Below are 23,980 nucleotides of genomic sequence, written 5' to 3' on the forward strand. Positions count from 1 at the left end.
ATTCACTAGTAGTGATTGTTACAGATGAATTATTGTTTTGTAGATAATGAAGGGTGTATAAATATAATTACATTCACAATCCCTCTTGTGCCCCCCCCCCCCCGACACCCACACAGGCACACGTTATATATGCACTGTCAAATAGATTAACCCTTGTGCTGCCTTCGGGTCACATGACCCAAAGGTTCATAACGAACCATCGTTGTGTTTACCCAATTTCACCCAATACAAAAACAAATAAAAATAATTTTATTTTAACCATTGCAATGTGGGGGGTCTGAGACAGCCCGACAGTTAAAAGAAAATGCTTCACTTTGTTTTTGTATGAGGTAAATTTGTCGCAATACGACGGTGGGTCACAATGACTGATGGGTCAGAATGACCCGAAGATAACACAAGGGTTAAAAGAGTTTCAAGTATGTCAGTCCGATACATTGTGTCAGACACAGAAACCCTGAAAGTTAGAACAGAAATACATTTGATTTCTTCAGTTATTATATTTAGAAACAGTAAAAAGAGCACAATTGTCTTTATGTATATTTTAAAGTGTGTTTCAGGCTATGTCATGTGTTTAAGCTCCTCCCCAAGATTTTACTAAAGCATTCCAGTCAGGATTTGGGAATCCATTGGCTCCTCCTCACACTCACTTTCTCCTCCCGTCGACACACATGAAGCAGAGTGACTATCCTCACTTAAAATGAAAGCTCTCCTCATCCTAGTCACTTTGACCTGCCTAGGGAGTGCCCAACACCAAGCCTTAATGGATTACTTAGAGCGGAGGCTACTTGCCATCGAGGTAAGAGAGTGTGTTTTACCTTCTAGCCAATAGCAGGGCTCCAGAGTACGTGGAGAAGAAAGGTCTCTGGGGAGCTGGGGGACCACTGATGGAATGCAGATGTGGCGAAAGTTCCCATTTACTTCAAAAAGTAGATTTTTAATGCATTTTGTATTATTCAATTCCATTCTGCTCAAATAGAGGAATAGTTAGGATACGTTCTCAAAATAATTACTGACAATTACAATTTGGTGCGATAATTTATTTGATTGTTTTGTTGCTGACTGGTGTGGAGCTTTTGACTGAACAGAAAGTGATTTGAAACTTCAGTTTCCATGTCTGCTTGATACCTATCCAAGTTTCCTCATTATTTCTAGTTTTTGCCATCCATCTCTAGTCATACCGAATGTATTAAAACCTTCCAAAAATATCATATCATGACACTGATCACGGTTTAGGTGATTGTGGGCAAGAATAAGGAATATGCTAGTGAAGTCCTATTTTATGTACAGCCTATAACACACAGATCTTATTTATTTTGCATGCGACCTCCCAATGCAATTGCAATTATAAGTGAATCTGATAAATCTGGGACATCTCCTACAGATAACTTTCAGACCCCAAGCTTCCTCCTCTCCAAACAGGACCGCATCTCCTTGTGGCATGAGCAGACAAACCGCTATGCCTCAGAGCTGAGGGAGTTCAAGCAACAGATGGTAGCTCAGCTGGAGGCCCTGGACAAGAACAAGGAAACCCTGCGGATAGACCTCGATAGCGTGGGGACGCGTGTGGACCGCGTGGAACGTGAGATGGACTACCTGGAGACCCAGAATGGGGCCTTGCCCTGCGTGGACGTGGATGACAAGCTGGTGGAGCAGCAGGTGACTGTGGTTAAGGAAAAAAACAAGGCCAAATATGCCAAGCTTTCAGGTGAGCAATTGAGCCCAGGGGCACTCCTAACAGTATATATACTGGGGTCAATGTATAGGCTAGACAGAATTTCAAAAAAGTTGAGTAGCTGTTGTGTCATGTCATTCATGAGTTGAATGAGGCATGCAATGTGCTTAACCTTTAGCTAGCATTAGTTTGCTGGTGGCATAGTTCCATTCTAGTCAACATTTTCATTGATTACAGATATTCAAGTGACCTGGATTGGTTGTTTTAGCACTATGTAATGAATTGGGCAAGGCACTTCACCCTACTTGCCTCGAGGGGAATGTCCCTGTATCTATACTGTAAGTCGCTATGGATAAGAGCGTCTGCTAAATGACTAAATGTAAATGTAATTACACTTCAGAGTGAAGTACAATGTAAGGAATATAAAGGACTGTAACAATATGGATTGTCCCTTACCATAACACATACCCTCTCTTTCCTAGACTGCAGGGACATGATCTCCAGTATCAAGGCTATGAAGATCTTGAAGCGGCTAGGCGGTCCAAAGGGCATGTGGACCAAAGACATGGGCAGTGGCTCAGGCAAGGTCTACATCTTCAATGGGATAAGTGGAGACACCATACATGAGTTTGCATCAGTGAGAGACTTTACTAGTTCTGAGGGTACAGCCCTGGCCAAATCCCTGAAGCTGCCCTCTGCCTGGCGAGGAACTGGCCACACCATCTACAACAACTATGCATACTTCATAAAGGAAGGTGAGGAACTCAGGGTGATCAAGTACGACCTGCAGAACAACTCTGTGGCAGACAGCGCTGTGTTCCCCGTCAAGGACCACATCCCTGTGTACGGCCTGACCCCGGAGACAGTAATCGACCTGGCGGCGGACGAGGAGGGCCTGTGGGCCATCTACGCAACACGGGACAATGAGAGGCATATCTCTATGGCCAAGATGGACGCCAACACTCTGGACATTGAGCAGATGTGGGATACCCCATGTCCACGCGAGAATGCAGAGGCAGCATTCATTATCTGCGGCACAGTGTACGTGGTCTACAACACTAAGCTGCCCAGTCGCTCTCGTGTCCAGTGTGTGTTTGATGTAAGCGATATGGTGACCAATGATGATGCGCCGCTCGTCTACTTCCCCAAACGCTATGGCTCCCACTCCAGCCTTAAGTACAACCCCCTGGAACAGCTTGTCTATGCCTGGGACGATGGCTACCAGATCCTCTACAGGCTTGACATGAAGAAGAAACTGGAGGTATGAAGTGAAGAACACAACCTTGTGTTTTGAATTAAGCCTGAATGATTTTCTTACAAAAGACACATTTATATATTTTTAGATAGGCATGACCAGTGCATAGAGGGTACCTGGAACAAAGTTTTAACATGGTTTACATGACTTTCATTTCATTCAGTAAGAATGCATATGGATGTAATGTATCCTCTGTCAGAGAACCGTAACAATGTAATCTCACCGCTCAGCTGTTTCAAAAAGTTCTACTTGGTACAAAAATCGTCTTGGAAACATTGACGTATAATGTAGGTGCTTTTTGCTTTTATAAAATCCCCTTCCTCTACAGACACAGTCCTGGAAGTGAATGTGTGTTTTTAAAAGATTTCTTTCTTTGCTGATTTTATATTGGTTGCACCAGATCATCTTGTACTCGTCACCTGTTTTGTATTATATGAGATCTTTAAATAAATAATAATAATTGAGTTACCAGCAAAAGAGTGAGTTCAGTGTTCCAGTGAGCATGAATGACTAAACCTATCTGCAATAAAATGTCATGTAGACCTAGGATTAACTTTATTGAAACTTTAAAATACAAGGGATATTTTGAAACGGTTGGCCTATGTGACAAATAGAAATACAAAAGTGGAAAGTTATTTTAAATTACTTGGAAAAGTGTAGTCATTATTTGAAACATTTTATCACACGAGGCCAATGAAGCAACAGGCTCAAGCCAAGTCTCTCAACACATACATAACATTTTCCTGGACAGGAAATTATTGACAAAATGTATAGAGTAAGAAAACAATAAACAATTGAGGCTTTGGTCCCTGTGAGCAAATTCAGGGGGTCATTTGGATTACATGGGATTCTACTTACACTGCTACAATGTAAAAGGGTGTTGTATAGTTAAAGTCCTTACAACACAAGTGCACTGCCAAAATAAATAGTTTGTAAACACACTATAAACATAGCAAGCGTTGCTGTAGTCCATAGCATTTACACTTATGATATAGAAAGTAGATGATGGTAGAAGAAAAAGGTATTGTATATACATAAACAATCAAGACTGAGACACAATAATACAAACTGACTTGTAATGGGATATGTTCCATTGTAATAAAGTAAAAGGAGATCTGGCAACTTGACAGATGTTTATCTGAACTTTGAAACTTTTTAAATATGTGGTCAAAAGCATGTATGAAATAATTTCCAGTTTGAAGCTTTAGATATATAGATATCTCAAAACCCAAACATCAGGGCACACAAAGGCAACTTGCTCTTAACAGCAGCTTGACTGGTAACTAGTTCAGCAATGCATGTTCACGAAACTACTGTATGTGCTTAAACAATAGATCAATTTAACACATTTTAACAGACCCCAGATGACATACCTAAACAAAATTTCAAAACTCAGTGACAGAATGATTCTTGTGGCAGAGGGTTCTATGAAGGGAGACATTATGTGTCCAATGTCCAGACTGAGACTGTAACTCCATAGAGGACTGATTAACCTATTCTGAGGCACAGATGACTTGTGGTTTAAAAACATTATTTGTTTCTGGACAGATTTTGATTGCCTTCTAGTAGTTGGTCTGTGACTCATGGGCTGGACAGGAGTCTTGGGGAGGGGCAGGAACCTTGGCTGTCAAAGCTTTCAGTGCGGGTTTTCCACTGTGGGGGAAGTTTCACATGGACAGGTTAACATCACAGGTTGTTAAGATCACAAATGTTGTCCATTTTGAATGTAACATTCAATTGCAGTCCGAATTGTACAGATGTCTTGATATAAAGCAGTTTCCAAGAACGCCAAAGTAGTAAGATAAGTAATTTGATTTGTTTGTGTGATCAGATTTTTATCTGCGGAAATCTGAGGCGTTCAGTTTGTTTCCTTTTCATTGTGACAGTAGCTTACCTCCTTTTCAGACTTCCTGGCTTCCACTAGCGGGTGCCAGTGAGCAATAGGTTTGCGAGGATAGGCCAGCATCTCATTCCAGTGATCTCTACCCAGCCCCTCTGCATGACTCCCCACTCGGTTTACACCTATGATCTCATTGTGACCCACCCTGAGAGAGAAAATGTGAGTAATTAATTAGGACCAAGCAGGTAGCAACATTTCAAGAGCAAATTCAGAAATACACAAATGAAAGTGCAGACAATATGAGTGCTGCTTACAGATCATAGTCCATGACGGATATGTGGAGGCAGATTTGGTCCATGTTTTCCGGTGGGATGTCAAAGATGATTGCCTCGTTATAGGTGGGGTTTAGGGTGTTCCTCTTGATGGTGGTTTTCTTCTTTTTTAAACGTCTTCCATCACAAACAAGGGATACCTTGACATAGGGGTCTGCAAATATAACAGGAAATTCTCACTGGTGTGACATAGCTACATTAGCGGAGCAAAATGAGCTGATAACTATGTAACAACTATGTTGAAAAAAGCTGCAAAATTAAATAAGCCCATGTGATGTTCAGGTCTGGCGGGACCCATTTTCAATTTTACCTGAAATACTTAATTCTTCAACCAGACTCATTAGCTTTGGCTCGTTTTCCATGAATAACATGTAAATTACAAATATTTCATCCAGGGCACATTGTGTACATCCACCATGCATTTACATTACATAAGTGGGAGTAAGAAAAGTGTAGAAGAAGTAAAAAAAATATATATTTTCAAAGGTTTAGTGTGTGCCGTCACTCTGTCTTCCTCCTCCCTGTTTGAGCATAGCACCAAGAACCTGTCTGTCTTCCTCCTCCCTGTTTGAGCATAGCACCAAGAACCTGTCTGTCTTTCTCCTCCCTGTTTGAGAATAGCACCAAGAACCTGTCTGTCTTCCTCCTCCCTGTTTGAGCATGGCACCAAGAACCTGTCTGTCTTCCTCCTCCCTGTTTGAGCATAGCACCAAGAACTTGTCTGTCTTTCTCCTCCCTGTTTGAGAATAGCACCAAGAACCTGTCTGTCTTCCTCCTCCCTGTTTGAGCATGGCACCAAGAACCTGTCTGTCTTCCTCCTCCCTGTTTGAGCATAGCACCAAGAACCTGTCTGTCTTCCTCCTCCCTGTTTGAGCATGGCACCAAGAACCTGTCTGTCTTTCTCCTCCCTGTTTGAGAATAGCACCAAGAACCTGTCTGTCTTCCTCCTCCCTGTTTGAGCATGGCACCAAGAACCTGTCTGTCTTCCTCCTCCCTGTTTGAGCATAGCACCAAGAACCTGTCTGTCTTCCTCCTCCCTGTTTGAGCATGGCACCAAGAACCTGTCTGTCTTCCCCCCCCTGTTTGAGCATGGCACCAAGAACCTGTCTGTCTTCCTCCTCCCTGTTTGAGCATAGCACCAAGAACCTGTCTGTCTTCCTCCTCCCTGTTTGAGCATGGCACCAAGAACCTGTCTGTCTTCCTCCTCCCTGTTTGAGCATGGCACCAAGAACCTGTCTGTCTTCCTCCTCCCTGTTTGAGCATAGCACCAAGAACCTGTCTGTCTTCCTCCTCCCTGTTTGAGCATGGCACCAAGAACCTGTCTGTCTTCCTCCTCCCTGTTTGAGCATGGCACCAAGAACCTGTCTGTCTTCCTCCTCCCTGTTTGAGCAAAGCACCAAGAACCTGTCTGTCTTCCTCCTCCCTGTTTGAGCATAGCACCAAGAACCTGTCTGTCTTCCTCCTCCCTGTTTGAGAATAGCACCAAGAACCTGTCTGTCTTCCTCCTCCCTGTTTGAGCATAGCACCAAGAACCTGTCTGTCTTCCTCCTCCCTGTTTGAGCATAGCACCAAGAACCTGTCTGTCTTCCTCCTCCCTGTTTGAGAATAGCACCAAGAACCTGTCTGTCTTCCTCCTCCCTGTTTGAGCATAGCACCAAGAACCTGTCTGTCTTCCTCCTCCCTGTTTGAGCATAGCACCAAGAACCTGTCTGTCTTCCTCCTCCCTGTTTGAGCATAGCACCAAGAACCTGTCTGTCTTCCTCCTCCCTGTTTGAGCATAGCACCAAGAACCTGTCTGTCTTCCTCCTCCCTGTTTGAGCATAGCACCAAGAACCTGTCTGTCTTCCTCCTCCCTGTTTGAGCATGGCACCAAGAACCTGTCTGTCTTCCTCCTCCCTGTTTGAGCATAGCACCAAGAACCTGTCTGTCTTCCTCCTCCCTGTTTGAGCATGGCACCAAGAACCTGTCTGTCTTCCTCCTCCCTGTTTGAGCATGGCACCAAGAACCTGTCTGTCTTCCTCCTCCCTGTTTGAGCATGGCACCAAGAACCTGTCTGTCTTCCTCCTCCCTGTTTGAGCATAGCACCAACAACCTGTCTGTCTTCCTGCCTGTCTGAATGTCTCCTTCTTTTGTTGCACTCTTAACCCTTTTATAGTGTGTAAAACTGAATGGCTTGCGGCAACTGAACAATATTATTACAATACATTGCTGAAATTCTTTACAAATATACATGGTAAAAATGTATGTAAATGCTCATTTGGGGTTTGTTTACAGAAATGCTTATGGCTGTATTGTTTGAAGTCCCCAATAATAATGTGGGTCCATCAGACCTGTGAACATTGGGTGTGTAACACAAATTTGAACACTACACAAAGGTTAAGCCATTCCAGTGGACTGTACCTGAGTATCCAGTGATATCCATGGCCTTGAGATTTCTACACTTTATGACGGTCATGGTTAGCCTGCCAGCAGTTGGCAGGTAACAGAGAGAGAACATGATCTCCCCCAAGTCGACACTCTCCTGTGTGATTCAGTCAGCAGAGAACACTGGTCATGAAAGGAAAGAAAGGGCACTACAACTACAACTATAGCTAAAGTACTTTTGAAGTGTTATTATAATGTACAGTTTGTACATTATGCTCGTGATGGTATGTATAATGTGTCTGTGATGAGCCTTTCTGTGTTTGTGTGTGAGAGAGCGATAAGACCCTCTGGGTCCTGCCTTGAATCTTCTATTTCTAGCTGATGTCATGTTTGGAACATTTCATCTTAGAATAACATTTTGACTCACAGAGGTGGCATACTGAATGTCTTTCCAGATGGCCGTCTCTCTGGAAAGGTCCGACATCTCAAACAGATTATCTAGAATCACCTCACCAATCATGTCGTGACGGGAGAAGCGATCAAAGTCAAAGATGCTCAGATGGAGTTTCCTGCTGCCCAGCTCCTCATAGGGAACTGAAAACTGGAAGGACTCATCAAATGTGGGGTTGAGAGTTTTGCGGTGGACCCTTGTCTGGAACTTTCGCTTCCGATCTGGCAGGAGGTAAATCTTGACGTAAGGGTCAGAGCTGCCACAAAAGTCCTTAGCAGGCAAGTCAAAGGCCTTAAGAATGTTGACCAAGAGGGCCTCACTTTCATAATCATACTTAAGGGAGAAGTTGATCTTGCCACAAATCTTGCCAGTGTTGTTTTTGGAGGACTCGTCTGCCTCCAGGGGACTCTGTTTATAGAGCTCAGGTTGGATGCGACCAAGGCTAGAGGCATGGTCCTCTGTACAGGGGAAGTCATTGCCTCGGTCCAGGCTTGTGACATGGTGCATTTGTCTGGGAAGATGCTTTTTGAAGGAGCTATGCCTGGGGACAGGACAATGACAACATTGGTTGAAAGTCAGTCACAGTTAACACATTTATTGGTCTGACTTGTACTGACTTTCTTTTACATATTGTCTGAGCATTGTTGGAAGAAGCTTGAGATTCAAGATTCTCATTACCCATGACTATTTTGCTGTAATTTTGGTGCACATGACAATAAATGACTTGTAACTTGTGACTCTGGAAAATCTGCTGAAATATTTGCCACATGCCACAAAATATATATCTCTGATCTCCTATCCCTTTTATCTGATGCTTCTTTATTTACCTCATACAAAAATTAATTCACATCAACATTGTTGTTAGTGAATCACATTGTGTTCAATTAAGTTAAAGGAATGAGACATGCATGGGCATGAACATGGAAACATGACATGCGCTCACAGGGGAGGAGAGCACTCCAGACACATCTACAGTATGGAGTCTTTCCTAAAACACTGACCTGTAGATTATGGTGTGGTGAAGATTAAGAGGGATTAGTTGATTTTATCAAATCTGTCATGCATTATCCACTGATGCTGACCTGGTAGAGGAGGCAGGCTCAGTGGTCTGCCTGGCCATGCGTGTACGGCGCAGAAAGTGGTCCTTCATTGACAGCTGCACCTCCGCAGGGATGTCAGGAGATGTGTGGCTGATCTTCACGGCTGCCTCCAGGAAACTTGCTGGGTCCTTCAGCTTGTCCGAGGCCATGCTGTGTGTGTGTATGAGTGCGTGCGTGTGCGAGGGAAAGGTTCTCTCAAAGTGTCTGTGGGTGGAGGGGCCAGCAAGGGTCAGAGCAGTGGCACTAGAAGAAAGGTCCTTTCTGTGCCAGGGCACCCAGCAGAGCTTCCAGGAGGCAAAGATGATGACCCCCAGCAGAGCAAGGCCGCATGTCACGAACACCAATAGCAGGAGGCTGAAGGAGATATCTGAAGAGGGAGAGACAATTTAAAGAGAGGGAAATGATAGAGGTTGCCAATGCCACATGACATGTTGCAGTGTGTCACTGGGAAACAGAGATGCATGGAGCTTGTGCCTCCTGGTGGTAATACAAAAATTGTGGGATATTATGTATTATAAGATTTTTTACATTCAAAGCTTTTTAATTAAATCTAAATGGGTTGTGGCCGCATCAGTTGGAAAGTACCTGTGGAATAATACATTTCTGTAGGTCCCACATGCTGAGCAGATGCTGATTTAATTTGCTTTAATTACTTTGAGGGATCAGTAAGGGTAGGATATATGGCAAGATTCAGATAGATCCCACTATTACAAAGTTCAAATTAGTTACATTGCAGGAAACGTCCATGCAGAAGTATTAAACCTAAGACCTTCTACTTCATCTTTCCGTTCTCACATTCACTCTTTGCCTCCCCCATCTCTCTTTCTCTCTTTCACACATACACACATGCACATACACTTGCACACAGACAGGATTTGATCTGTGAGTTGCCAATGTGCTAAATGTAATTATAGTCTTTTATAATAATTTTACCAGGTTGCACTGAACCAAAGGTGTGCCTTTTCACTGCCTGTGGTCCTCGTCTAATACTGAAATATTTCAAAGTATGAAGACTTTCATTGATGATCATCTGTGTTTGGCTAGACCATCATGTGGACTACATGTTTAGAGAGCTCACAGGATCAATTACAGTAATTGCAAATGGTTTCTGCATAATACTTTTGCTTAATGGTGCACCATTATATGAATTGTACACAGTTTTTTTCAATTTCTTAAGCAAATGTTTCCATACAAGTGTTTCAATAAATCAGCCCACAATGGCCCAATAAATATCAACTACAACTATCAATGTACTCTAACATAGTTCACCCTCTTTAATATGTCTTGGCCTTTTGTTGATACTATAATTATAGTATGTCCCATTAAAATGAGACTGAATGGGATATATTTTTGCCCAATCAAGAGTACATTTCCAATGATAAAATTATTTTTGTATACAGTATACTATATACCTGTTTATATTGAAAGAAGAATTCCACATACTCTGCACTCTATATACATAGAATACAAATTATACAAAAATATACTTGTTCTTGTCGATCAGACCACAGTCTCCTTGGCATCATATTGGATGGTTACCTCAACAATGCAGTAAGGAAAATATCTCTTTGCATGGTGCATTACAAGGTGCCTGTTATGCACGAATCAGGATGTCTTTCAGGTTGAACAATTGTGCAACTAAGATAAGAAAACTATTGTGCTTGTTTGGTTAAAATCCAAGTTTCCTGAAACATATCGAGAAAAAATGCAACAAAGATATATAGTTTGCAAAAAGTGCACCTCTATTTGTCTCTTTCTCTATTTATAGAAATGTATATATCAATGGTACCATTAATACTGTAAATTAAGTGTTGCGTTACTCTAGCATGTCAAGAAACTACCATCCTACCATCTTTAAACCATCCCAACTAATCAATTATACATGGACACACTGTGAATAATACATCTGGCCTCAAAGTAAAGCTATAAAATTTTAAAATAAATATTGCAGAATTCCGATAAATGGAAGCACCAAATGTTCTTGTATTTACCTTCTTTTAATTTGTGGATGCAAAATACTGTTTGAATAGTACTTTTTTCTTCTACATTTTCCCTAAATTTGACTGAAGGAAAGTTCCACATACAATAGGTTGTGAAAGCCATTTGCCAGTCTTGGGGCGTCAGGTGGCTGAGCGGTGAGGGAAGCGGGCTAGTAATCTGAAGGTTGCCAGTTCGATTCCCGGTCATGCGAAATGACGTTGTGTCCTTGGGCAAGGCACTTCACCCTACTTGCCTCGGGGAGAATGTCCCTTTACTTACTGTAAGTCGCTCTGGATAAGAGCGTCTGCTAAATGACTAAATGTAAATGTCTTGTGCCTGGGCTTCTCACAAGGGACTGCTCTGGGCCTTTGGGGCACCGGACCAGGATAAATCTTGAATACGGGAGACACACAGTATATCTTGTCTAGTCAGCACAGTCTGAAGGGAGAATATTAACCTGAGGTAATCCCCATTCCTAAATATCCTCATTAACTAGATGTTGGATTTGACCAACCTTTGTAAATGTACTAATTCAAACATGTTAAAAACTGTCTTTATGAGTGATTAACTACTGCACATGGCTGTCTTATATATCATACTTTCAGTGAGTAATTTAGAGGCTTTTAGATTTAAAACTATTTCACGTGGTTCTAAATACCCTAAGTAGAAACCTTCACAAACAATTTGCCCTCTGAGTGTTATGTAAAATTAATGTTTAATCTTCTTTCAAGAGTCTGTGCAATATTTAGTCAGCAGTTTATTGAGACGTGCACTAATTGATCTCATAGGTTTAAAAAGTCTCCTCTCACTCAAATGTATTATTTATGGAGACTGGAGGGATGTAAGGTTACATAATCAATATGTGTTTCACACCTTTGACATCAATACCTAATTACCCATGCAAGACCCATGAAGTGAATCAAAAAGATGAACTTGTGCATTGGTAAAAAGAGAAAACTACCTGAGTCAAGGACTAGTGTTATTTTTACTGGGATGGACACAAAATATGACATCATCATGTAATTGAATCTTCTTATTCACAAAATGGGGTAACGACAGTCCAAACTGCATTTACTGTATGGGATCTACTGCCCTTCTGCACAAACTGCAGTGAGACCAGCCTTCAAGAGCTTTTCCTGTGACCAAACAATCTAATTAAGCCTTGTTTTGTAGCTGAATCAGAGACAGAAACCAAAGCCCCAGGGTTTCCTTCTTGTGAAGAGCCCTCATATACAATTTGGTCTCTATAGAAACTTGTGTGTTACCTAAACATATCCAATCCCACCCCTAAAGTAAATGTCTGCAGCTCCCATTGGAGAATAACAGCCAATGCTAAACATTCTGAGCCACTTGATTCTTCTTCTAATCCCCACAGCCTTTCTGGATGATGGAATATGAAAAAGAAACCTCATAGTCACTCCAAGCTTTAAGATTTGTACTATCTCATGAATCAAGTGGAAGCAAGATGGTTCCACTATAGGATTATGTAAGAAATTACAGAAAACTCACAGACAGTTTATAGACCTCTAGCAATCATCTAGTCCTCTCAGTCACAAGGAATGTATACACACAAATGAAATAGTAACCACTAATTGTTTTTAAAAAGTTTTTTTGTCTTGAGTAATCATTATCTTCCACAATAGGAGGCAACTCACAAAATACTATATCATACATGGACATATACTGTATGTCAGTATGATAGGTCTAGAACGAATTGTCCAGCTGATTATGGTTGGCACTTCCTATTTTTGTATGGTATAGTTTACTTAATGCACCAAAAGTCAACAGATACACCACAATGCATTGTGTAAAAATTATGTCACAATTATGTAAAAGCCTGTAACCCTAACCCAAAATCAAAAAAGTACTACTTACAGTAACTACATAATGAAAAAAAAGTCTCTAAATAAAAAAAACATTTTTATTATTACTAGCCTGAAAACGCATATATATTATCTCTATTCTAGCTACCATACAAAAATTGTAGACAACATGCTCCCCAGACTTCTGCCCTAATGACCCAGTGTGCAGTGTAGAAAAGGGCTGTCTGGTTGCAAACTAACCATTAAGGTTATTGCCATGTGTGAATAGCCAGCTGCAAACACAACCCCTGTGTTTCCAGTTGTACCTATGCACACAAACTAATGTAATACACATCTGTTGTCTTTTACCAGGAACAATTTCCAATGCTCTCTCAATTTCCCGAAGTCTGTGATATTATCAATCCTTTGTCTATTCCCAGTAAAGCAATCATGTCTGTAAGAAAGAGAGAGAGATTGAGAGAGAGAAAGAGAGCGAGAGCGGGAAAGAGGGAGAGAGGGAGACAGAGAGACATGGATTGCACTCCAATCACAACACAAATGGAGTATGGTCGTAACTGTAGGGGCTATTGTTAAGGTTTATGTACTCGTTTTTGTAAATGATTTTCAGAAGCTTCACTAATCACAAAAAAGATTTGAGAGAATGGGTTGCAATGAGATTCAAGAGGACTTGTTAAGGTCGACAACTGTGGTTATTTGATGATTGCACAAGGCCAATTACAACACAAGTTATAGGCTAATACAAGTTTGTATATGTGTTCTTGCCCACAGATGACAGTAAAATATATGAAAAGGAAATAAATCAAGTGGGCCTGGGCCAGATTCGAAGACCTTGTTTAACTGTGTGTGGTGTATGTGTTTGTGTGTTTTCGTGTCAATTATTTACTTGAAAGGTAAGCTTTAAAGTTGGACTACAGAATTTAATTTAAATGTACAATAAAACAAGAATACCACTTAGAAGATGCTAATTATGTGGCGCAACAAACATGCTGTGCTGTTGAGCAGCATGGTAATTAATTGTGACTGGGAATCTCACTGCACCATGGACGCATCATTACCATATTCCTTAACTTTAACACCACCCAGTACAAAATTAGCTTAGTCAGGAGGATCTGGGCAAAGAAAAGGCTCAGTGAGAGCTCAAATATAGCACAGAACATGAATATCCACCAGCATTGTCTTTAACCTTACATAAACAATAATGATCATGCAAGCACACACAACACACAACATGGTACCCTCAGATAAAGCAGGGAGAGTGACACCACATGCCACTTTGAGTATCCTAGATGCCTCTTCCTCTGTATGGATGTAGGTTACATTAGTATGTGTAGGACTGAAGACAGGGGAGTGTGAAGGGAAGATAAGAGGGAGAAAGGCCAGGCTTGCATGTTTTGATGGACAGAGCAAGTCTTTCTATGGAGAGGCTGCTGAGAGGTAGCCAATGAAAACAAATGGCTTAGGAATTATCCCTAAATATGGACAAAAGACTATTGTTAAGGAAACAAATGATACTTTAAGTTATTATGAAAGCTTGGTTAAAGGTAGCACTGCTTCATGATGAAAACTACATGGAATGAAACCAAACATCCACTCCAGTCTCACCCTTAGCCATGGCTCTCTCAACAGTGTTTGTTAAATGGCAGTTGCCAAATAGAACATTTAAGAGGTAAGGTTTTTTGAATGCTGCGTCATTATAAATACATCACCATATATACGTATATACCGTATTGTTGTTAATGTGAGTCAAGTAACCTCTTATTGACTGAGGGAATACTGATCCACTTTTAGTGCTCTGCAAGAGCTTTCACATGCATAAGAATATTCTGTTACAGTTGGTTGATGCACTTTTTCTCCAATCATAAATAGGAAAAGAGCTTCCTGCAACCTAAAAGGAAATCTCCAATGAAAACCAAATCACATTACTATACACTGACTATTGTTGAATGAAGCAAATATTGATTAAATTATCTAGTTTCAGTTGACACATGCCATGCAAGCCCAGAAGAGCCTGCAAATAATATCAGGCTGTTATGGTGACAGTTGAAGGGTACATAGATGCATTAAACATAACAGAGAGCCTTGCAACGTATAACACCATAAATCGCTATAACACTGATACTTCGACTTCACTACAATTTGATCTGGGTTTAACATTAAACTGGCCGTAATGCTAATTTCATGTTTTTTAACTACATTAAGTTTACAAAATGTTAATAGTCCTTAGCAACTCTAAAGTTCAAATGAAAGATCTCATAGGGAGTTTGACAGAACTGAGGTTAGGAAGGAAATGGCCACACCACAACACTTCCCATTTTTAAATGTACATCTATATACATACACATCTGATGTTCAGTCCCTTGTCCTCTCCTATTCTGGCCCCTCCCCTTCTTCTTTCTTGTCCGAGCTCTCTATCTAATATCCAGACCTCCCCCATCAGGGGGTCTATTCCAGCTCCAGTAGCCCAGCCATGACCCAAGGAACTCATCTGGTACACACACATGCTGTCTGGATGCATCATCCTTCAATTTGTTACATATATCAGTCATTTCAATTTATTTAATACAACAATGAAATACATTTTAGCTGTTGGTGTCATCTTTAAATTCATACTCTGGTGCTGGTTTGCAAATCAACACTTATTTTCACCCTCCTGCCCAGAGCCTTTACTAGCCATTTACCCCCCACCCCAAACCCCCCTCATCTCATTAACAGTATTAATGAGATCAACAGTACAGCCTTCCTTAAACAAATGTTGGAATCTATAAACCTACAGCTGTCAGCTTAACAGCTATTTACAGCCACTATTGGACACAGGGTGACAGGAAAGTCCTGACTTTGGTTGTTCATCAATAAAATCCTATGGTCTTGCAAAATATTTAAAATAAAAATAAAAAGTTAAATGAAACATGAAACATACAGTTGACACGTAGATATTTGGTCACAAAAAATAGTTAAGGTAACATTAACTACCATGTAACTAACCCTAGTTACACTTCATTATGGTTTAGCAATTTTAGTGAAACTTGGTATGGGGGAGGTTGAGCTTTCCAAGGGAAAATGGATGTTAACATTGATTTTGTTTTGGTAAAACAACCTTCAACTGCTGCTTTACAACCTCCATTCACCACTACACCCCGACCCAATACTGTGCCTTCATACACTTTCAAAATAACCTATACCACTAACGCTTAATATTATAATTCATGAGTACCTACAATCTCTTTACTGTGGATATTGCTTTGCAGTTACATGGCAGTGAATGTAATGTGTGAAGTCAGTCAAAGCCATGCAAGCTGCAATGCTGTGAATGGAGTTACAACAGAAAAACATCATTAAACCATCTCACTCCAAGTAGTCCATGAGCACAAATGTAGCAATTCCTCAGTGCCTGTTCTATGTCTTGATTTTGTTAAAAGTCAATGTAATATTTGTGCTGATATACAGTATGTGTCAATCCCAAGTGTTCACAGGCTTGAAAAGTGTTCTGACTCTCCTGCAGGGTTACACAATGAGAAACTATGGGAAAATAAATTCAACCTGCTTACTCTGCACCCCTATGAAGACAAAACTGTTAAATTAATCTTCCTTGTCTCTGAAGCAGAACAATATTCGCCTTCCAAAATTTCAACAACAGTCAAATATTACATCAACAAACAGCTAATATCATGCACAGTGACAGTGAAGGCACTCACCGATGTTGAACACTCTTCTCTCCCCTCTCTCTCTCTCTCTCTCTCTCTCTCTCTCTCTCTCTCTCTCTCTCTCTCTCTCTCTCTCTCTCTCTCTCTCTCTCTCTCTCTCTCTCTCTCTCTCTCTCTCTCTCTCTCTCTCTCTCTCTCACTCTTTTAGGCAATGTTGAAGCTCTATCTCTCTTTCTGCTGAGCCCTTTCAGTGGATCCTAACCCTCCCCTGTCTCCTTAGCAAATGAGCTTTCAACTGCGCTTGGGACCCTGTTTCTATGGAGCTATGATTGAGCAAACTCATATGCAGTGCTAGATGCTGTACTGCAACCATCCAGGGGCAGGTACTTCAGCCAAGCCTGGAGAGCGGTTACAAGCTCCTTAATGAATAACCCTTGCAGCTGATCCATGTGGCTGGTATGACTGCTGAGGCTACCAAGATGTAGATGCTTGTTTACTTTCATATCCACCCTGTGGCACATGACTCTAATATTCTACCTTTTGTAATGCTCAGAATTTTTTTTCCCTTTTATGTCACCATGAGAACCAAACTGACAAAAGAGGAGGGTGCTGTGTATGAATATTTATGAAATATTTTCATGAATATCAAACAAAACTGTGAATGGATGCATATTACAGCAGCACTCATAAAAATCCTGGGAGGAGGAAAACCATCAAACAAAAAGCTACTTTGGGGGCTGTTAAAAAAACAATAAACTGATCAGTTGAACACACTATTGTATATAATCTGTATCGTACAGCCAAGTTAACCAATAAGTACAAAGCAGATGTATGTCGGGTCTGTGAAGCATGTATCATTGTATTACGTGCTTCGGAGCAGCCTTCACCCTCTGTCTTGTGCTGCCCAAGTATCACACTGCCATGTGATGTGCTGCTCTTGCTCCGTGTAGTGGAGATGTGACTGTCCCTTGTAGCCTACTTCTACCAAGATAACCATCAGACCGCATTAAAGTGGGGGAAGTGCCCTGTGTTGGGGGAAGGGAAGCCTCCAAGTCCCCTCTCTGCTTTCACAAGAGCAAGTGTGTAATTTGTGGTAAATTTGCACTGTTCACACACATGGTAAGCCAGCTGTCAAGTGAGATTGGTTATTGGGGAGTGGGGTGAGATGGAGGAAAGTAGAAATTGTATGATTCACTGGGGGACAGATTAATTAATGCTGTCAGGAATGTATATTTAAAATCGTCAGCACACATGGCACATGGCAGTCTTCATCTGCAGCCCTTTAATGTATTTGGCAAATATGCCTGCAGAATGATAACTCACGCAATCCTATGCTATGCCAGTAAGGCCACTTATTTTCCTTATGCAGTCATCATCTTTGGCTGTTTCTCACATAGAGCCTTGATCTTGCACTGATCAAGAGGTGAGACCCATGCTGCTGAATGTGACTAATACATTATCTGCTGGCACAAAGTGATGCAATGCACCTTAAGTAGAAGGAAGACTTTCAATGAGAAGTAGACAGGATGAAGGTTTTGCTTCATGCTGAGAAGTAGATTCAACCTGATGTACCCCCTTGAGGGAGTATTGTCTAACAAGGCTTATTTTGATGTAAATCAATGTGTGATTATGCATGTACTCAATTTGCATCCCCCGAGCTAATCTTGCGATATAACAATGTAGAAATCCTATGGTAAGATTTTATTTAGCAATTGTCCAGTTAGCTTTAAAAGATTCTCAAGACCAACTTGAAGTTTGATTGAATTGACATGTTTTTTATTATGGGTTGAACAAACCACCTTTTGGGTCAGGTTGTGTGTTACAACTCATTGACACGCAAGACACAATGTGACTGCAGTGAAAATTATATCTATGAGATACAGTGTCTCATGAATTCAATGTTGCTCAGCCAAGCCTAGAGTTATCAGTCGTATAAAAGCAATTGGTAATAAAGAAGCAAATGATTGGACTCATTAGTCTAAGTTCAGCATCAACTGTCATGATGTAATATGATTATGGAAGTACAGTGTCTCATACTGAGAACTACACTGACACAACACACCTCATTAAAGGGAGGAACTCAGTTCACACAGACTCAGAGCTCAAGGGCAGAGAGTTATAATGCGATAACGGTTTTTCGCGCTAATGTAACACACACAAAAGCAAGGGGAGAAGGCTCAGCTCACAGACTACTAACACAGCACATCAAATGAATACTGATGGATGAGATCAGATGAGGATGTGTCTTTGAGTGGGCACAAGAGATCCTCCATCGTGTCTTGATCTTTTGGTTCCCTTTGTAATGTCAAAAGAGATGTGTCCAAAAACATTGTTACACAGAAAACATTCAGTGTTTTGAATTCCTGGTGTATCTTCATGTCAGTTGTTAATTTTCCATCCTTCCGTGGGATTTCAAGATGCTACTTTTACTGGGGATTGGTTGGCCACTGTGTTGAACACATGGTGTCCCCAAGGACCAGAGTTCCTCACGTTATTGTTGGTGACTGTGAATGAGAGCTTACCTATTGTTGAATTTGCTACCGGTTATGTATCCTGTATGTTCATTGACAAGCCTTGACACCAAAATTGATTTCTCTCCTTTATATCTGACTCTTGGATGAGGCCGATATCGGGGATTGTGAGAAATTGTTTTCTCACAGACTTCTTAGCAGCTTCGTCCAAACAAAAGTGTAGCTGGCTGGCCTGATTTAAGTCCAAGTCTTGGTTATCATCTCATCTTACACCCCACATCAACAAGATCCCCTGGCTACTGCTTGTTGATAAGAACAGCCATTCAGAAAGAGTACTTTTGGACAAAATTACATTATAGAAATTGTCTGCAATGGTTGTTTTATAGGAAATAGTAATATGATGAGAAACTCCCCAACGACAAACTCATGGTGCAACACTTTCCTCGGAATCCTACACAAAAGCAGGAAGTTCATTCTGTTTCTAATGAATAATATTTCATGCAAGAAATAATATAAGTCACAATCTATTAAGTAGTAAATAATGCAACATATAGGATATTTTTTGCATGAAACACCTTTAGCTGTAGATAATATTATAGCATATGAGTAAAAGATCTGTACACTGCAGAGTTGATGAAAACCAACTGGGATATATATTTTCTCTGTGAACAGGCAGACTTCAGAAGAGCAATACAATTGTTACCATCCACATGTACTCCACAGTGTTGTCAATGTGTAGGGCTCTTGTTAACCTCTGACTACTGCAGACAAGCACAGTACAAATTTAACACAATCATCACAATAAAATGTCAGAGCAGCATTTGTCAGGAAGCCTCAGGCTGAAAATTTGATTTCTGTAATTTGGGTCCACCCCCATCCTCTTCATATGAACCATCCCTTCCCTTTCCTATCCAAAGCATCACATTGAAGAGTTTCTTGTTCAACTTACAGCTGAAACTGTACATTACATTTACATCCAGAGCGAATTACAGTAAGTACAGGGACATTCCCCCCCGTAACTAACTGTCCAGACGTTAACTTCTTTTCGATTGTTCCATTGCTTTCATCCCCAAAAGTATCACGGATTTTAAAAGGCTTATAATTGACAAGAAATTGGAGCAATGTAAAATCAAGATTTCTTTTTGGTCTAATATTCCTATCATAGTACTCAATGGGGATGGGTGTAGTTCAATGGCAGAGCATTTGACCACAGATATAGAAGTAGCAGGTAAACATTCCCCTCTGTACATTGCTTTGGATGAAGAAAAAGCCTACTAAATTATTATATTACTTAATACATTACATACTTGTGTTATCTGCACTTCAGGATTTTATTTCAATGCTAATGTAGATTTAAGCAAATATATGTTTGACACAAGGTATCTTACACTTCTCTTGCCTGATCTGCAAAATGTCATAATTTGAGCTCCATTTGATATCTAAGTCTCCTAAGAATTTTGTTGTTGACTAAAAGACTAGCTCTAGTAGGATATTTTTACCTGCTAAACATCTGTTTATAAATACCAAACATTGCTCAAGAGATGTTCAAAATAATGTACGAATATACCTGCTTTTTTCCAATGATCATTACCATCAAATGCCCTTAAAAATCCAATGGTCAAATGAAAAATAATCTAACCATCAATTTAAACCATGTTAAACACACAAGTCTGGAATGTCACTAAAACAATTGGCCTGCAGCACCTCAGTCTGCAGAATAATTAACATAAGTTCAATAGAACCGCACCTGCAAAACTGTTATCCTCTGTGGGTTATGGACAGACTAGACTACTCCACAACACTCTCTGTTGACATACACAATGCATTGTCTGTGCTATCACACTCTGCTTGCCATTGTTATTTATTCATGGTCACATATTGCAGTGACAGCATGGTCTAGCTGTGCTCTCTGCTACTCCTCTAGATGTGAGATTAGACCTCAGCACTGTGTAATATCTGCTCTGCTTCTGTTTTCACCATCAGGATGGGACCACAGAGGGCAGGGGGGATGGGAGGTGCTGCTGCTTTTTTTCTTTTGGATTATTTAAAATGTTCCACACTGTCTGTTCTCCATACTGCTTCTCCAACTGTATTCATATAAATCTAGAGTCATTTCGCCCCTCCTGTTGCCCTCCATGTCCTCTAATGGTTAAACCTCCTAAGAGAGAGGAAGTGATTGATCTAATGCTCCCCAGCTGGAGACCATGACCTCATTTCACTGCCAGTACACACTTAAATAAGGATGCACACAATGGACCCTATTCAATCAATATTGGTAAGTGTAAACCATACCATATCTACCATATGCAATAACAGGTAATGCTCTCACACAATTGGGATTCCAATTAAATACTGCAGCATATATACTACTGAACACTTGAAATATTGAATCATCAGATTTACAAAAAATATATTACAAATATGTGGGATTTGGATTTCTGCCCCCTAAAACCATTATAAATCAATACCTTCTTTGGGTATCATAGCAAATATGTAAAATATATCAGAGAGAAAAGGCCCAGGGGAAGTAAAGACATGGCTGATCCTTATCAGCTCTTAGTGAGAGCAAGAAAGATATTTCCATCATCAAATGTATACAAACATCACTTCTTCTCATACATAGATGGGGAGAGGTTAATAGTTCTTAGGTCAGAAGCTATCATATCCATACCTTCAGAGGCATCTATTCTACAGTTTGCCCTACTCCATCACAAACCAATCGTCAAATTATCTGTTATGGTAGGAACTATAACAATAAAGCACAGTATCAGAGAGCTGTGACACTTGGAACTATGACATTCTCCTCACCAGAGATACCAGTGCACAACCCGCCACTCCATTTGTCTGACCTTTGATTTTTGGCAGCTTGGGCACAGAGCTCTACAGGGGAGTTTGGCGACACAGCGGCAGTCCTCTATTCATGTAGTATTACTACCTGCAGACTGTGGCATCTTTGCCCTTCCTGACTGTGCAGCGGGTGCCACCTCTTACAGATGCCGCACAAGCTTTAATTGGAACACAATCAGCATGAGCTACTTCAGCGACCTGCCCATCAACCCCACAGCTGAGCTGGAAGGAAATACACTAACCTGATATGGAGGCAGCGATGGCGGAGATGGTGGATGCAAGTGGTTTAAGTGTAATGTTAAAAGCAAGACTCTAACGGGATGGTCCTAGTGAGATTCCCCTTAGATGGTGGTAATGAAAGGAAACAGAATAAGTTGAGAACCATGTGGTAGGGAGAGAGTGCCCCTGAGCTCTATTCTAGTATCCGTGTTCTTTTATTAAACCAAACTAATGCACCATAGAACTGTGGCAGAGAGAATTTCCAGATGACCAGTCTTGCATGGTAGCAGAACAAACACACAAGTAAGTGGAACATGTAGAAGCAGCTTTAGTCTAACCTTTATCTGACACAACACATTCTACTTACCACTGACTCACAGTGACATCTGGTGTCTCTATAGTTCTGTCCTGGTTGCCTTTGGCACTGAGGGTTATATTTGAGATGTAGTGACAAACAGAATAGCCTTGCCTTATGGCTTGCTTTTACCAATGTATCTTATTTTAGTTTGTACAGTATATTAACAACAACAGAGAGGTGTTTTTCTGAAGCTATTTACACATTCTCTTTCATTTACTAGAAAGGGCGACCATGGAACAGTCATCAAGAGTTTTTCAGCAACTGAGGAATACCTAAATGCACTTGAGTTAGTATTATGAGTATACTAATTGAATATTTTACCTCAAATTCTTTCAAACACATTTCCAAAGTATACTTCTATCTCAAAAGTACACAATATCAGTGACACATTTACTCCTTTAACGCAGAAAAAGTGTAGTGAAATAGTGCATCCTCAAAAAACAGGCAGTCAACCCTTGGTGTAAACCTATGGAAAAAATGATTTAATATTTACATACATGATTCCTCCCACATAAAGTAGGCAGATCTATTTTTTCCCAGCAAAAATTCCTGCAGTTGTCCAATTTTGATCAACCAACGACCAGTTGTCTCTTACAGCCTCTCTTACAGCCACAAGCACAGACATAACCATTCAAGACACAGCTGGCCATGCAGTTTACCTGTGTCTCTATGGTTAGGGCTCTGGTTGGCATGGGCCAGCAGAGTGATGAACTCCTCACAGGTGTTGGACTCCAATAAGGGGCTGTCATCCAAACAGAGGTCAATAATGAGGGCCACTGCCTTCTCACAGAACATGTCATTCTCCTCTTTCTCTGCAGAACTCATCCTCCGAGCCTGAATCCTACGCAGTCTTTAGCTCTCATCCAGGATGGGAGAAAGGATCTAAAAGCAATGCTAGAGTGATGATGTTGCATGAAAAATAGATGTAACTTGCTGCTCCTCTTGTTCTTACTATTGCTCTTGCCTCTCAGACTCCTGGAACTTGGGAGTGTGTGTATGTGTGTGTGTGTGTTTGCAGTGTGTGCGATAGTGGGTGTGTCTTTGTATGTGTTTGAGTATGAGTGGGAGGGGACTTAATGAAGCAGTGGGACCCCCCAGGTATTCCTGGAGCAGGGCGGTTGCATCATGCATCATACCATGTCCATGTGTTGAGAGACAAAGAGAGAGAGAGAGAGAGAGAGAGAGAGAGAGAGAGAGAGAGAGAGAGAGAGAGAGAGGGAGGGAGAGGGAGAGGGAGATATAAAAAGAGAGAAAGATAGAAAGAGAAAGAAGAAATGGCCACTGGTTGCGCTTAATTTCCACAACAACTGGGTTCCCTGAAACGCCCTTATGCTTGTGTCCATTCATTTTTCCCACATAGCACACCCTTTCCTTCCATAAACAGTTTTTTTTGCATGTCATATTACTTCCTACAATATTTAGTACATGAATGATAAATTCAATAAAAGATTTGCCTAGTTACTTCATAATCAAGTTTTGACACATTTGTTTTTGAATGGAAAGTGATGACAGTAAACTGCAGCCGCAATCCACATACTGCACTCTGCTGGTGATATAATACACTGTGAACGTAAGAGAGAGAGAGAGAACAGAGAAACAAAGAGACAGTGAGAGAGAGAGACAGTGG

General features: G+C 40.9%; 2 protein-coding genes across 2 annotated transcripts; one reads left to right on the forward strand and one right to left on the reverse strand.

Moving 5' to 3' along the window:
- Positions 1 to 634: 634 nt before the first annotated feature.
- olfml3b (olfactomedin-like 3b) lies at positions 635 to 3,404 on the forward strand. Its single transcript, XM_062467675.1, has 3 exons — positions 635 to 796; positions 1,420 to 1,705; positions 2,155 to 3,404. Exons 1-3 carry the CDS (start codon positions 698 to 700, stop codon positions 2,937 to 2,939), a joined length of 1,170 nt encoding a protein of 389 aa, XP_062323659.1. The 5' UTR covers positions 635 to 697; the 3' UTR covers positions 2,940 to 3,404.
- A 54-nt stretch (positions 3,405 to 3,458) lies between these two features.
- Positions 3,459 to 23,359, reverse strand: syt6b (synaptotagmin VIb). Its single transcript, XM_062467664.1, has 7 exons — positions 23,013 to 23,359; positions 8,997 to 9,381; positions 7,891 to 8,455; positions 7,500 to 7,620; positions 5,082 to 5,253; positions 4,822 to 4,972; positions 3,459 to 4,580 (listed from the first exon to the last, which is right to left on the reverse strand). Exons 1-7 carry the CDS (start codon positions 23,176 to 23,178, stop codon positions 4,509 to 4,511), a joined length of 1,632 nt encoding a protein of 543 aa, XP_062323648.1. The 5' UTR covers positions 23,179 to 23,359; the 3' UTR covers positions 3,459 to 4,508.
- Between the last annotated feature and the right edge of the window lie 621 nt (positions 23,360 to 23,980).

This window comes from Osmerus eperlanus, chromosome 1 (genome assembly GCF_963692335.1).
Source record: "Osmerus eperlanus chromosome 1, fOsmEpe2.1, whole genome shotgun sequence".
Classification (NCBI taxonomy): Eukaryota; Metazoa; Chordata; class Actinopteri; order Osmeriformes; family Osmeridae; genus Osmerus; species Osmerus eperlanus.